Source organism: Neodiprion fabricii, chromosome 4 (genome assembly GCF_021155785.1).
Source record: "Neodiprion fabricii isolate iyNeoFabr1 chromosome 4, iyNeoFabr1.1, whole genome shotgun sequence".
NCBI classification, from domain to species: domain Eukaryota; kingdom Metazoa; phylum Arthropoda; class Insecta; order Hymenoptera; family Diprionidae; genus Neodiprion; species Neodiprion fabricii.
The window spans coordinates 25,746,993-25,761,298 of NC_060242.1; the positions used below are offsets into that span (position 1 = coordinate 25,746,993).

Here is a 14,306-nt window from a genome sequence, read left to right on the forward strand (position 1 = left end):
CGTAAAAACTTATCATCTCGTGTTGTTTACAGCTAATACTTGCCCTCGCTCGTTAACATTATTAATCGACAAACGTCTTAGAATTATGAATATTTAAACTTATGCGAAAGAGGAGCAACTATGAAAAAGTTGAATAGTCGTAACTGAAAGAAGCTTGCGTGACAAAAACCTGGGATGCTTGAAAGTTACTTTTACTACCAAATGACAAAGTTACGACTAAATTTTAAGGAGTGGGCTTCAAAATCCCGTCATTTAACAAACTGGTGATACCATTGATTTCCAATGATTTCTTAGCTTTCTATACGTGGTGTTCTTTGTATACGTATGTATAATATAGAAATCACTGAAAATCATTCGAAATTAGGTGTAACAATGTTAATGAATCGTACAACAAAAAGGTCACTCGGGCTCAACTCACTTCATATCTTTCAACGAGCGAACAGAACTTTGGTGGATACGAGAGGCTGACTATGGTCTCGTCCTTTTGTAATAAACATGGCGTAAGGAAAGGCCGAAAAGGACGCCTCCTTTCCTCTCTTTTTCCGTCTCGGGTTTTCTGACGAGGTACGGACACGTTGGTATGCACTCCTACTACTGTCAGAGTCCAAAGTTTCACTAGCGAAACTCACAAGAGGTCGATATGTACACGTACAATTAGTAAGCTTAGTTAGTCTGCCACGTTTCAAAGACTCAGCATATCTTTTTTCCCTTGAACTTGGCTCATTCGACTCAATCGTGTCTAATATTTTTTTATATTTTTTTTTTCTTCTTTTTTTTCAACTTACGTATTATCGGATATTCTTACATTCAATTATTGCTTATGTCTTATTTTCAAAGTACAGTTGGTCCGTTGATAGACGATAATCGAGATTCTCAGATGGCATCATAGTCATGATGACAAACGCGTATAACGGTTCAGTCAAACAACCGTCCAACCTAAAATTTTTGATACATGTATAATTAACTTGGTTTTATGTTCTTGGTATCAGTTGATACTGAAATTCGGTTCTCAAATCTGCTGGTTTAGTGAAACTTTGAACGCTTTCTTTAAGAGGGATCAGCATGCGGCTACTCTTAACGCAAATTCAATCATTGCATGTAACTACTATAGTCTTGAACCACCTTCCTTTTAAACCACGGATTAAAAATCAAGATTGAAGATTTGAACTTTTCGAAACGATAAGCTACTTTGACAAATGGAACATGCGGATTGCTGAGATCACGTTCAATTTTCTATGGTTTAGAAGTGGTTCAGGTGCGAGTATCGCATACCGTCAATTGGCTGAACAAACAATCGAGACGCATCGCGGCGCGTGATAATTGCAGTGGTTTCCTAAATCCTTGAACTTTCTTCATACAAGTGCAGTACTCGTATAAACTTACGGAGACATCGATGCCAACTTGGTATTACTTTTAATTTGATGCCGGTGTAGTAGATTTATAAGGCACAGGTATATACCTGGCGTAAAACGACGGACAATTGATTACGAGATACAGACACGGGAATTCGTCTGGCTGCGTCGAACTTTGTCGCATTGAAAGTGCCGACCTTGAATCAACCGAGTGCAGATCGCCTCGCCGATACCAAACTGGTCTGAAATCACTTGACAACATGGCGCGGTCAGGTAGAACGATAAAACTTACAGTTGCCGGTTCGAGGTGAGACAAGAGCGCAGGTTTGTCTACGAAAGCTGCACTTGCCCCATTCTCTCTCGTTTCTTCGTCGTGACTGCTGCATTTCGTAGGTCAGAGTCAGTCGTCTTGGAAACTAAACTTTTACTTCCGTATTGTCGTATGTCGTGGGTACGAAAACAAGTGTTACGCGTGCATGATTTTTGTCCGATTAGTGTACGGAAGAGCTTGATAAGACGGAATTCTAGCGGAAAATACGAGAAAGACAGGACTTTGGGTATTGGATCCTGAATTGTCTCGTTCGAAACAACCAACACGTTTGTCTAATTGTAATATAGAAACTGGTACTGTGATAGGCATTACTGTGCAAACTTTATACACGACAAAGATGAGACTAATCGATGGAAACAAGAATCGAATATGCATGTTTACGTTTTAGGCTCGAATTCCGTTGACCGAGACGAATGTTTGTGCTCTGCAAATTGCAGTTCCGTTGGATTTACAATTAACAGGGAAGCAGAAAATTTTCCAAACTTTGTTACACGTGACTGCATGTTAATTTATTATATTTACGATGGTGCGTCGGTAAACTTCTGGGCTTGAAAATAATGAACGAAAGATCGAGTTTATGGGATGAATCTATCTAATCACAGGTATGAGGTGGTATTGTGAATATTTCGAGGAGCTCGGCATGACTGAACCTGTTGTGAGTTCGTTCGACGAATGAGGAAAATGTAGATTTCATGGCGACGCACGCAAGGGTTTCATACTTTTTATTGATTTCATTACGAGATAGCCGTACATTCGATATATTGTCGAATCATTATATTCGTAAGCTTCGGAGGCTTCTATAAAACTGCAAAAACAGGAAATACGTACTGGATTTATCGACAAATACTAGGCTGGCGATGCTTCGTTTTGGAATAGCTTCAAAATTGTTGAAAATCTGGAACAGACTAGTTCGCAATTTTACTTTGCGATAGATCAATTTATGAAGAAAACTGTTCTCTACAAATTCGCTGAATCACTTTTTTATTTACATGTCGACGTTATTAAATATTTAATTTTACCATGTATGGCAATATCCAGTTGATTACTGAAAAAAAAACATCTGAGGAAATCAGAGGTACAGTTTTACCACAAATGCAGAATTTTTATTTTTGTTCGTAAAATAATTAAAAATGTAAAACTTGTTGTATAATTGCAATGTATATTTAAAACTAAACATTTCGTGGCTGTGTATTTTGACCTCTCGTAGAGCTGTAATTAGAAAAAAAAATGTCAAGCTCATAAAAGAATTGAGTAAATATTCAATTTTGATCAAACAGAGACGAAAGTTGTAATCAAAGAAACAGTTATCCGAGTGCGTGTAGGCTTTGGATCTGCAATACCACGACTCAAAATTTTGATTAATAAAAAATCAGAGACCCAAAAAGTTGACGTATTCTCGTTTAGATGTAGAAAATTCCACATACATATATATATATTTCTTTTTTTTTATCCTTATCGGGTTTTTCTTGAAAGAGAGCTGCCGTCTCCTTGCCATCTTTGTTGTTTCTCCTTTTTCTTTTTTACCCATCGCTCGCGTCCTCATATCGTAGAAAAGCAAAATGGCCGTGTTATGAAATCGATTGACGAGGGGTCGGGGCAAGGATAGCGGGTCCATATCCCTCGAATCGCGCGCAGAAACGTTCCGAAACTACCACTTCGAATCAATCCCAGCCGTAAAAACGTACCGATCGACATTTTTTGTAAATTAAAAATGAACGCAGCAAAATGCTTTGATATAAACGAGACGAGTACTTCATTTGGATTCTGTAGCGTCGCACTAATTGCGCGATATAATTACCGATGTATTCTACTCCGTCATAATGTTTTTCCATTTTAAACAGTTGTACCTAATTTGTTTCGTCTCAAGTACAAAGCATACATCTAATTTCACATAACGCTGATTTAAAGTTTAGAGGCACGTTGATCTTGACGGTTGAAACTTTTATTTAATTTACCGATATTTTCTTTGGTTACTGCCCTAACAGACATTTTTTTCGACCGTATGTTACTACTGGAAAATGTAAGTGCCGTATATGTTGCATCCTTTGCCAAGGATATCGAACGTAATACCGAATTTTTCGGAACATAACAACGTGTAAAACCTAAGGTTATAACTATATTTCGATGCAATATTTTCACTGTATTTCATTATGGATTTAAAAACAGTAGAAAATTTCATCATATTGAAGTTAGTGACTATTTATGCTGAGAGAAACTAGTAATTTCTGGCACGTGTAATTTTTTTCCGAAACACTTGGAATAATGTGAGGACAAAAATGTGTGACCGCAAATTTTTCAAACCTTCCATGAAAAACGCGTAATTTAGTTGCGCTATGTTAATGTGATTTTCAAAAATACCTACAATGATTAAAACCTCAACTATTCAGACCTTGGAAGTATGTTAATGAAAAAGATCTTCTCCTTTAGATGTGACAATATTTCTAAATTGTATGTATATAAAAATTTGCAATTCCTTGGAAATTTTCATTAATTCAGTATAGACACCCCGGAATCAAATCCTCATTTAACGTCGTATTTTGTTTCAGTTAATTAAATTACCTACAATCACGTGACGGTAAACGAGTTGATTATACGCTGGGGATGATATGAATGAAAATTGAAATTTTTCTCACAAAAGTAGCACTTTTGTCAATACGTACACACTAACAATCTCGTTTTTTCCGTGTTGGTTTAGCATACTGGCCTAGAGGAGACAGCTCAACATCATCGCTGTTCAGTGGAATGCCAGGTGGTTACAGTCTGAGTCCTCATCATTTGCCATCTGCTTATGCGATACTTGGTCGGGGTGGTTCAGGGCAGGGATATGGAGGTCATACTCCCACCTCTGCGCCACCGCCACCACCGTATTCCCATAGCAGTTTAGGCACCTTGAGTGTGGCTGCGAGTCAGGCCGCTAGTCTGGGTAATTATTACCATTTTTATTCTTGCTTTAATCAACGCCGTCAATCTTTGATGAAATGATTTTTTTTTTTTTTTTCATACTTTTTTGTTTTTCACGAAAGTGAAAACACAGCAGGAGAAGAGAGTTCTACGTATTAACGGACTAGTAAATAATATCACGAATTTCATGTACATACTTCCTAAAATTTTCGTCATCTTTCTAACAACTTCTTAAGGATGAACGGACTCCAATCATTCAACAAATATCTAGCAATGTTATTTGAGCCAGTGATAATGAACGTGAATGAATCGACATCTTCATCATGTGGTGGAAATGAATCTGAGCTAATTCGAATTACACAAGTTTTGTAATTAGAACATTTAGAACGTTGAAACTAATTAAACTATAGTGTTTTTCATTGAATTCTGATGGTTTTTGGCTTATTGTGTTGGTGATAGAGATTTCTAGTGATTGTTTGAAATAAATTTTGCAAATAGTTATCTTCAAAGCGAATGAAAAAAATATCTTCCCTATAAATACAATCATACATTGTAATTTGTAAAAGTGTTCGGATTAAAGTTTTGCGAACTTTGTAACATCTTTTTAGCAGTTGTTCAGGTGAAGAATACAACATTCTTTGGTCTTTTGTTGGCATACAATGATTTTTGAACCGAGGTACGAAATTCGTTTATTTTACAGGTATCAATCCAGCTAGTGCAGCATGGTGGACTATGGCCTCGCATCTTGCTGCACATGATTACCTTGCGAGGTTACAAGGAGCCGCCGGGCTCCCCAGCTTTCCACCCAGCGCAGAAAGCTTACTGCCACCGTATCCTGGCTCATTGCTCAATCCGCCACCGTTATCATCTCACAAGTCCAATAAATGTAAGTCATTGCAAAATGTTGACTGGAAGTGAATGAGATACTCAGAACAAAGCATAATACGGAGGAAAAAAGTATCACGTAATAGATTATTTTATTCCGACTTGTATTCGTTTCTGTACGGATTAAAATATGAAGAAAATTGATCGTAAATCTTGAAAATTTAATTCATCTCAGCCAATTTCAAACCATAATGTATTGTAATTTTCTTTCACCTTTATCTCACAGCTAAATCTAGTAAGAGCCATAAGACTCCCGCAAGTAGTAGTTCCGCAACAGCTAGTCTGACGAGCAGTTTGGCCGTGAGTCAAACACCAATCTCGCATCACAGTACTTCAACTACTAGTACGTCTAATTCGCAGACGAATGTTGTCAGGTAAACATCAATGATTATAACGGATAAATATATCATTTTCTTCAGGGGTTATAGACGATTAGTTGAGTGAAAAACCGATATTGCGGGCACCACAAAACATGTCACCGAGCGAAATGGTTAACGTTATTGTCAATATTAAAACCTTTTATTATATATTTCTAATATAAAAAGATAATATTTCAATGAAGCTCGTTATGTATACTTTTAAATTAAATCAACTCGACCTTGAATAGAATTTAATAATTCTTTCTCGAGATATAAATTCCTAATATTTATTCATTTTTTCAGTCATATACTCGTATATATTCCCTTGAGAAAACTTTCATTTCAATCTTCTCACGTATAATGATAATAACTCGGACAAAAGAGTCTGTGAGTGAAAAATAAAATTACAACTAAATACAAAACAGGCAAATATTAATTCATATTATTAACATACTTGTATGTTGCTACCGCTACAGCTCTTCTAAGGAAGGAAGGTGATTATTTTTTGTTGTCATAACATCTAGTTGTAACTTAGTAGTGTTACATAGCAATGAGAAATTCGTCATTGATAAATAGGGCAAGATTATCGATAAATTGATTATTTGCCAACGGAAGTTTTGCGACAATGAAAATCTAATTTTTTTCACACAGTGACCCCAGCAGTATTTTGGGTGGTGTTCGGCTTCCACCAGATACAGAAATCATCAAGTACACGTCCAGTATAGTCGGTCCCAAGATTCCCGGAACGACAAATCGAGGGAGAAAGAAAACGATTTCACTTGACACTCCAAGTGTCAGCGTTCATCCGCCGCCTCTACCGGCTATAAGTGCTCATCAAACTAATACTTCTTCCTCTCTCATGCTAGACCCTCGAAAATATAATCGAACTGGGGTATGTAACATTTTTATCAATATGATTTTCATTTTTGTACAATAACCAATATTAGATTGGTTAAAAACCTGAGTACCTGGACAGTACCGCAAAATTTCGAACAGTTTCGTAATGCCGAACATAGCAATCACAGGTTTCATTTTGCGATCTATTCAAACGATTATTATTTAATTTTCAATTTGAAATTTGGATGAAATTCTTTAAATTTCGACAAAATGAGCAAATCCTCACTTTAGAGAACTTGAAAGTGTACGTTCGATAAGACATCTTGATTGCCACAAATGAGATCACTAAAGTTTTTGATGATAGTGGATGCATATTTCATTTACTATTTTTCTTATAAAGTGTTGATATAAAATGTCTAGTTGAATAAATGATTTTATTGTTGTTTAAAATACTGTTTCCACCGGTTATAGACAGTATTGTTTTAGATAATAATTGAATATGTATTGACGGATTACTGATTCTATTTATTTGCAACTTTCAGAATGATGCGAATGACTACAGAGATTCCGTTGATAGGGTGGAAGTAATTAAATTACCTGCACATTCAACAAACGGATCAGTCCTTACAGCACCGCCTACATATACCACCAGTAATACGAGTAATACCAGTGATACAGATGCGCCTCTCAATCTTTCGTTGAAACCTGCATCAACTTGTAGCAGTACACCCATAACTGGAATTCAAGCTCTTACTCAGCTGAGCAATTTGAGCCAGTCTCTTTTAGCTTCAGACCGAACGTGTAAGTCTAATAAATTAATATATTCCATCTCATCCAGTTCGTTACTATTTGAATCAAATTTTTGTCCTTCAATGAACCTCATTAGATTAGGATGTCAGGTTTTATTATTGCGACTACAAAAAGTTACAAAGTGAATTAATCTGATCGGAAGCTTCAAAACGTCTTTAATACTGTCTCAATGTTTAATCAAATACAAAACTCATGAAATAGGCACTCGAAGAAGGCGATATTTATTGTATCAATTTTCAAATGTTGAACAATTGTCAAATTTACGCTCTTTGAATTTTATTTTTAATACAGCACGGCGGAAGCCTGGTCCAAAACCGAGACGAGTGCCGCAGAATTCGGTCCCCGTACCTGCCTCACCTAGTCCATCGCTTGCTCAGCTTTTTGCCGCTGCTGATTCACCGCAAAGGCCAAGCAGCGGCAGCGAAGAAAATGATAGCATGACAGCCCACCACAAAGATGGGCGACCTAGAAATCTTGGCCGCGGTGTGTCGAAGCCGAAGAAGAACACTGTTGCATCCCTGTTAGCTCAAAGTAGAGCGCTTGGTATTAAACCCACACCTGCTTTAGATCCTAGTGCGCCATTAGCGCATCAGGTGTCTCTGCTTAGATCTAACATATTCGCTGCGCAGTTGCATGCAAGTACAGGATTGTTGGATGAGAAGATGCAGGTACGAATCCATGTTTGTTAATGCATTGTAATGTCAGTTTGGGGTTTACAGTAACACTGTTGAATCATGGATTTTATGCACACACGTTAACTTTTTTGAGACACACATACATCCATCATTAGCTGCACAACAGGAATATATCAGGGTCTACTATCATCGATGAATATGAATGCAATTTTGCCTTTTGAATACGTATATTATCGAGCTTCTATATTTGTGATTAAAGTTGTGCTAAAACTTGAACATAAGTAATGCCTAAATCGTTATTTATCCGGGGAAAGTTGAACGAAAATGTCTACATTGTACTGCTGTTGCAGGAAAAAATGAAGAACAAACTTCTGGAAGTGTCCGGAGAAGAGAGCAATATGGATGTGACAAGCGAAAGTGGCAGTAATACAGACGTAGTTACAGACACTGATGACGACAACGTCGAAGGAATACCTAGTGCTAAAAAGAGAAAATTGAATCCTAGTGAAAAAGATCTGCAACTAGCTTTGGATCATGGATGGAAACGCGAAACCGTTATCAAAGGACTTGGAAAGACAGGTGTTATTAAAGGAGATGTTACTTACTACAGCCCTTGTGGAAAAACATTCAGAAATACTCTTGAGCTTCTAAAAGTAAGTCAATATCCGCTATGATAAGTCTATAAAAAAGTACAATATTTGCAGACGGAACATTTCGATGACATATTGATGTCATCACTGTAATCGATATGCTTGTAATCCAATAATAATTGAGACTAATTTCAGTACGCAGAGATTCATTACGATTTAACGCTAGAAATTTGGTACATCTTGTTCAATGATTGAAAATAACGATGACATAATTTTTCACAGTTTCTGGAACAACAGAATTCCACGGAGCTCACTACTGCTAACTTTTCATTCTCGTCGCGACCACTGGTCGGTGAATTTCTGCAACCAACAATGGGTTTAGCTGAGGCGGAATTCGTCAGACTTGGATCCCAAGAAGTTGCAAGAAGATTGGAAGAGTTAAGGGTAGCAGGAGGTCTGCGTGATGCCAGACCAAACAATCAATACGACAGAGATAAATTGGCTTATGCTAAGAAACTGGCTAAAGAAGAAGCTCAGAGATACAAAGAGCAAGTTAGGTAAGCAATAAGCTTTGTATACTTTGGTTTCACTATTGTTGACATTCAATTTCATTTGACTCCACTTTTTCGAGCGTACTTATCAGATTACTTTTAACAATCAATAAGTTCGAGAAAAACATCTGTCGGATGATTTGTGGTGTATTCATTTATGCTAACTTATTGTTAATCAAAATCCGACGAACCTTAGCGATTCTTCCTTGCAAAAATAGTAAAATAATGTGACTCGTCGCGTGTAAGTTATTAGATCAGTTGGTGTATCGTAAATGTATTGTTAAAATTTTTTTTTCACACACCCTGGTACGTTTTTCAACGTTACATTCAACTCGTTGAAGTTTAGTTATACCTATTGAATTTCTGTTTATTGATGTTTCTGTTTCAATGCATTCTTGAGCTGACAGTGCGTCCTATACATCGTTCAATATGTAATCTAGTTGAAGTAAAATTGTTCTTTGGATATACGTAGTCAAAAAAAATTAAAAAAAATTTTACCTGAACAAGCTCGATATAGTCTCAATTAATTATTTGATTATTCATTCAGTAATTGAACTTCATAACAAGCGAATTATTTTTTTTTATTGTTACCCAGGCTAATAAAGGAACAAGAGAAGTCTGAGAGGCAAGAGGCGGTGAGGCGAGAGCGAGAACTCAGAAACCAACAGCTGCTCGAAGTAAGTGCTATTAAATATATTTATTTTTCATCTAATTATAACGACTATTCTCTTCTTTGGGATACATTTCGTACTTGTCTCTCTGCCATGCGTGTCGCATGTTCTATGTGTGCCATATTCCTTTAACCGATAGAAAATAGAGGTGACAAATTTCACTTATAACAAGTCCACCATATTTACCCGCTAGCCATAGTGACAGGAGAACCTAGCATGTTTTACCGTTTATTTTGTTAATATTATTATTTAAGAATTGTGTGCTATTTTATCTTATTATTTAACATCGATTTAAATTAAAACATTACATGACGTGTAGGGCTGGACAGAAAAGGAAAAGAAAAACGAAGAGATGGCACTAGTGTTGATGTTACGGTTATTTCTTAATGTTGTGTACTTAGCAAAGCATGAACATTTTGTGGAAGTTTGCTCCTGAAGTAAATTTTTGCAACACGATTTTCGAGTTGCTGATTCTTGCCAATATGTTTTTATTGAAAAAACGAACAGATTTTCATATAGTCTAATTTTTATCATTCAAAGTTTGTATGCGACTTATCGCTAAGGATAGATGTCACTTTTCATTGAAACAACGCTGCGACGTACAATTGATTTTTTTTATTTACCAAAAAAAGGAAAGAACGCTAAAAAAAAAAATTAATTGAATGAACTGTGATTCAATTACAAATTGTGAAGCTCTGTATATACTGAAAGTTATACGACTGTAGATTAGCTTTGAATAAAAAATTCACCTAGTACCAGCATGAAAGCATCAAGTTTGCAGTTTATTATTTTTACTGTGATATTACAAGATATTCTTACAAGAGATTTGTGCAAATTTTAGTGTCTAATTCACCTCAATGTTGCTACTTTCTTATTAAAGTGCCATCTCAAAATTTACCTGTTCCACTGTAAATTAATTGTAATGCAACGACTGAAGCATTATACCAAGGTCCATATTATCATTCCATGTATGAATTTATTTTTCATCATAATTGATGAATTCTCGTTACATGCGTTTACCAATTACTACAATTGGTACTACTTAGTCGCAAAGCCACATTCCAGTTAGGTGAGGCTGATATAATTGATGATAAATATTCACCTTAAGGGTTTCACCATTACAATCATTATATTGTATCTGACAGAGCTCTGTACTTGATCGTAATATTTAGAATTACATTTTATATTACTCAGCACTATTGACCAGGAAGTCTTCGCTGACATTTTGAAAATCTTGAGTTACAAAATAGTTTTGATCATTTGGTGATTGCATAAAAACTTAATATTACAAAAGTTCACTACTTTTTGAGTGTGCAATGTTATTTGGAAATATATACGAGTAGATAACTGAAAAAGTGGATGAGTTTTGATAATTAATATTTCGCTACCCAATTCTCCAATTTTATTGCGATTTGTTTTATTCAGAAGCACTTAGATCAAGCTTAATTTTTTTTTTTTTTTTTATAAATGAATTGTTTGAAAGCATTGTTTGTGACAATAACGTGAACCATTTTTCTTAGTGACATGTTTAGCAGCGCTCACGATATCTCAAAAAAGGCTCGACCAATTTACCTCAAATTTGGAGTCAATGATCTTGGATAATTTATCCCCTGTGCAACAATCCAACTTTCTTTTACTTATTGTATTTCTTTTGTAATTGAATTTTTTAAAAATATCTTATATTCAGGACAAAAAATTAAAATTCACTTTCAGCAGTTGCAATGTTGGTATAAAAAAACCGTCAAAGGACGTTACATTATCCACGAATATTGTCTCCAAACTTGAAGTATATCGGTTGAACCGATTTTGAGATATAACAGACACTGCAAATTATTTCATCGTGCAAAACAGTTGACTTTATTGTTAATAATAATACTTCTAATTAAATGATTCCGATCGCCAAAATAATTAGATGAATCTTAATCTGCAAACCTTTCAATAAAACATACCCCAACAAAATTCAATAATTGCCTGCAAAGATATAAATTACTCAAATTCACTCGCTTTTTCAGTCGTCGTGTACTACTTTAAAACAGAACCAACACTCTAGAGTAATGATCGTGTTTGCTTACAGAAATGTCGACAGAGCAGATCTGCTTTGCAGTTTGTCTCTTTGTAAACTTTTGAATAACAAGAAACAATATATTAGAAAATCATTTCTTCCCTTCTACACTTGCAGAAAATACATGTTAAATATGTACACGAAAAATATCTTTCCTTATCACTCAAAAATTGCTGCTATATAAAGCTTAGACATTGTAATTTCTTAAATTTACAAGTCCACTACCATACGTACACGTAGTGCTTGTATGTTGACTGATAGATTGCATTCAAGGCTTATGCAAGCACAAGACGTGTGTATCAAGCTATCGCTGAGTAATATATATGTATATGCATATTTTATCAGCGTCAGCGATTAGAGCATTAATTTCTGTATATCAAATAGTTATATGTGTATGTATATGTCCGTTATCATCATTGAGTATAACTATTACACTTACGAAAATTTACTACTGCACTTCTGAAGAACCGCAGTTTAGTGAATGCTGAAATTCTGTAATACTGGGGATCAGTCATGTTTAACTACCGGATTAATATTGAAGACTAGCGTTGCAGCTCACTTCTGCAATACGGGACTTCAGTATTTCACATAACTGGAAAGCAGTCAAAGTAGAAAACATTTTCCTACTGCTGCTCAACAATTTTCTATTAGGAATAAGTTGAAAATTTCTTCAAGGGATTCATGATCAGCCGTTTTGAGAGAAATTTCCATTCAAATTTTGTGCATATCGGTTTTTGGTGGTGAAATTCTACTCTTCTCACATATTAATTGTTGATGTTCTTAACTTTTTTTCTCTTGTAACTGAAAAAGTTCTTTACTCCAGTCACGTAAATATCAAGTTCGTAACATTGAATATCACGCGAAAGGCCGAAAATACTGTTGATATCGTTTCTAAGTAGAAATAAAAGATTATTTGATATAATAGAACAACTTAAATACCTGACCACAGGCACAAATGCTGATTTCATTTGGCACGTATTTCATAATTGTCGATGATAACGTACTCTTACCTCTACTGAAAATTATATTATGCAAATTACTCGCACTACTGATTCACTTGAATACCGAAGTTTGATTCCAGCAGAAACCAGTAGTATTTATTTTTATCACACCCGACTCCAGTACTCGATACTAGTGTTGATCAGTAGTACATTTTCGCAAGAGATGTGTGACGAACTCTCTTTTATCTGTAAAAATTTGTTCTACCTATTAGAATGAAAAATATTGATAACAATCGTACATACAAACGTACTTTCTATCGGGTTATACAGGAATGAAGATATATACGTACACATCTACATATACTTACGTATACAAAAATGAATATTCATTGAAGTTATCTGGAAATGTACGAGCTCTGTTTTGTGAACCAGCATGAAATTTTTTCGACTTTATTGTGACCTATAACTGCAAATACGCAGAGCATGGATGTGCGGTGTTGATTTATTATCGAAGAAAGCCAACAGCTTCTGGATAATTGCTGTCGATATACTTGAGATGAGATGTAGAAATAAGGCATATACCGGTTACAGGTTCAAGTATTTGATTGTACCGTCGTGATAAATTTCGTATCAAATATTTACAAAAAATGTAAATTATTATTAAATATGAAACCTGACGCGTAATCGGTGTCTTGTAAAAATGAGTGTACTTTGCATTGGTATTCAAAAAGTATAAAAAACACAGCCTCACCAATTACGAGAATGTGGTCGACCCGAATTGACCCCTAGCTGCAATGGCTTCTTTGCCCTGCCCCATCCTACATACACATAAACATGGGGAGGAAAAAAAAACAAAAAAAAAAAAAAAAAAAAAAAACCATAAAAAAAAAACATAAAAGCTGCCACTGACAGTAGCCACTGGCTACGGCACGAATGCAGGGTCGCAAGCGCCTAGCATTCACGATCAAACAGAAAATGAAGATCATCCAGGAGATCGAGTGCGGAAAGAGCAAGAGCGACGTGGCGCGAGAGCTCGGATTGGCTAGCAGTACCGTTGCGACGATTTGGAAGAATCGTGAAAGTATCACAGAAAGTTGGCGAAATAGAGACGTAATGCAGATGGAAGATACTGATTTGAAAAAAGTGACGTCAATCCCAGAGGTGCAACAGGTCCAGAAGCAAACGCAAAACCATGAGTTGCTGGAGGTAAGATGTCGTTACCCTGACTGTCCCTCCTGCCCTGACTTGTTCACAAAAATTTCACCAACACGACACACACAAGCACAACAGTCATCAGGCATGTCACTTTTGTAATCGGTTACAGCTGCTAAAATATGGTTTGGCTAATTTCCATTAGTAAAACGGATACGTTTTCGTTTTG

The 14,306-nt window shown here is 35.8% G+C and overlaps 1 protein-coding gene across 12 annotated transcripts in view; it reads left to right on the forward strand.

Moving 5' to 3' along the window:
• LOC124179413 (bromodomain adjacent to zinc finger domain protein 2B-like) overlaps positions 1 to 14,306 on the forward strand; it is a 117,601-nt gene that overhangs the window by 75,909 nt on the left and 27,386 nt on the right. For 6 of the 12 annotated variants that reach the window (XM_046563744.1, XM_046563742.1, XM_046563746.1 and 3 more), the window contains exons 4-14: positions 4,379 to 4,606; positions 5,285 to 5,470; positions 5,696 to 5,843; positions 6,305 to 6,322; positions 6,480 to 6,720; positions 7,208 to 7,466; positions 7,767 to 8,143; positions 8,461 to 8,763; positions 8,983 to 9,257; positions 9,847 to 9,928; positions 13,865 to 14,131. In XM_046563744.1, the coding sequence (XP_046419700.1) occupies positions 4,379 to 4,606; positions 5,285 to 5,470; positions 5,696 to 5,843; positions 6,305 to 6,322; positions 6,480 to 6,720; positions 7,208 to 7,466; positions 7,767 to 8,143; positions 8,461 to 8,763; positions 8,983 to 9,257; positions 9,847 to 9,928; positions 13,865 to 14,131 (2,384 nt within the window). The remainder of the gene's footprint in view (positions 1 to 4,378; positions 4,607 to 5,284; positions 5,471 to 5,695; positions 5,844 to 6,304; positions 6,323 to 6,479; positions 6,721 to 7,207; positions 7,467 to 7,766; positions 8,144 to 8,460; positions 8,764 to 8,982; positions 9,258 to 9,846; positions 9,929 to 13,864; positions 14,132 to 14,306) is intronic. The other 6 variants (XM_046563751.1, XM_046563752.1, XM_046563753.1 and 3 more) reach the window with 2 other exon arrangements.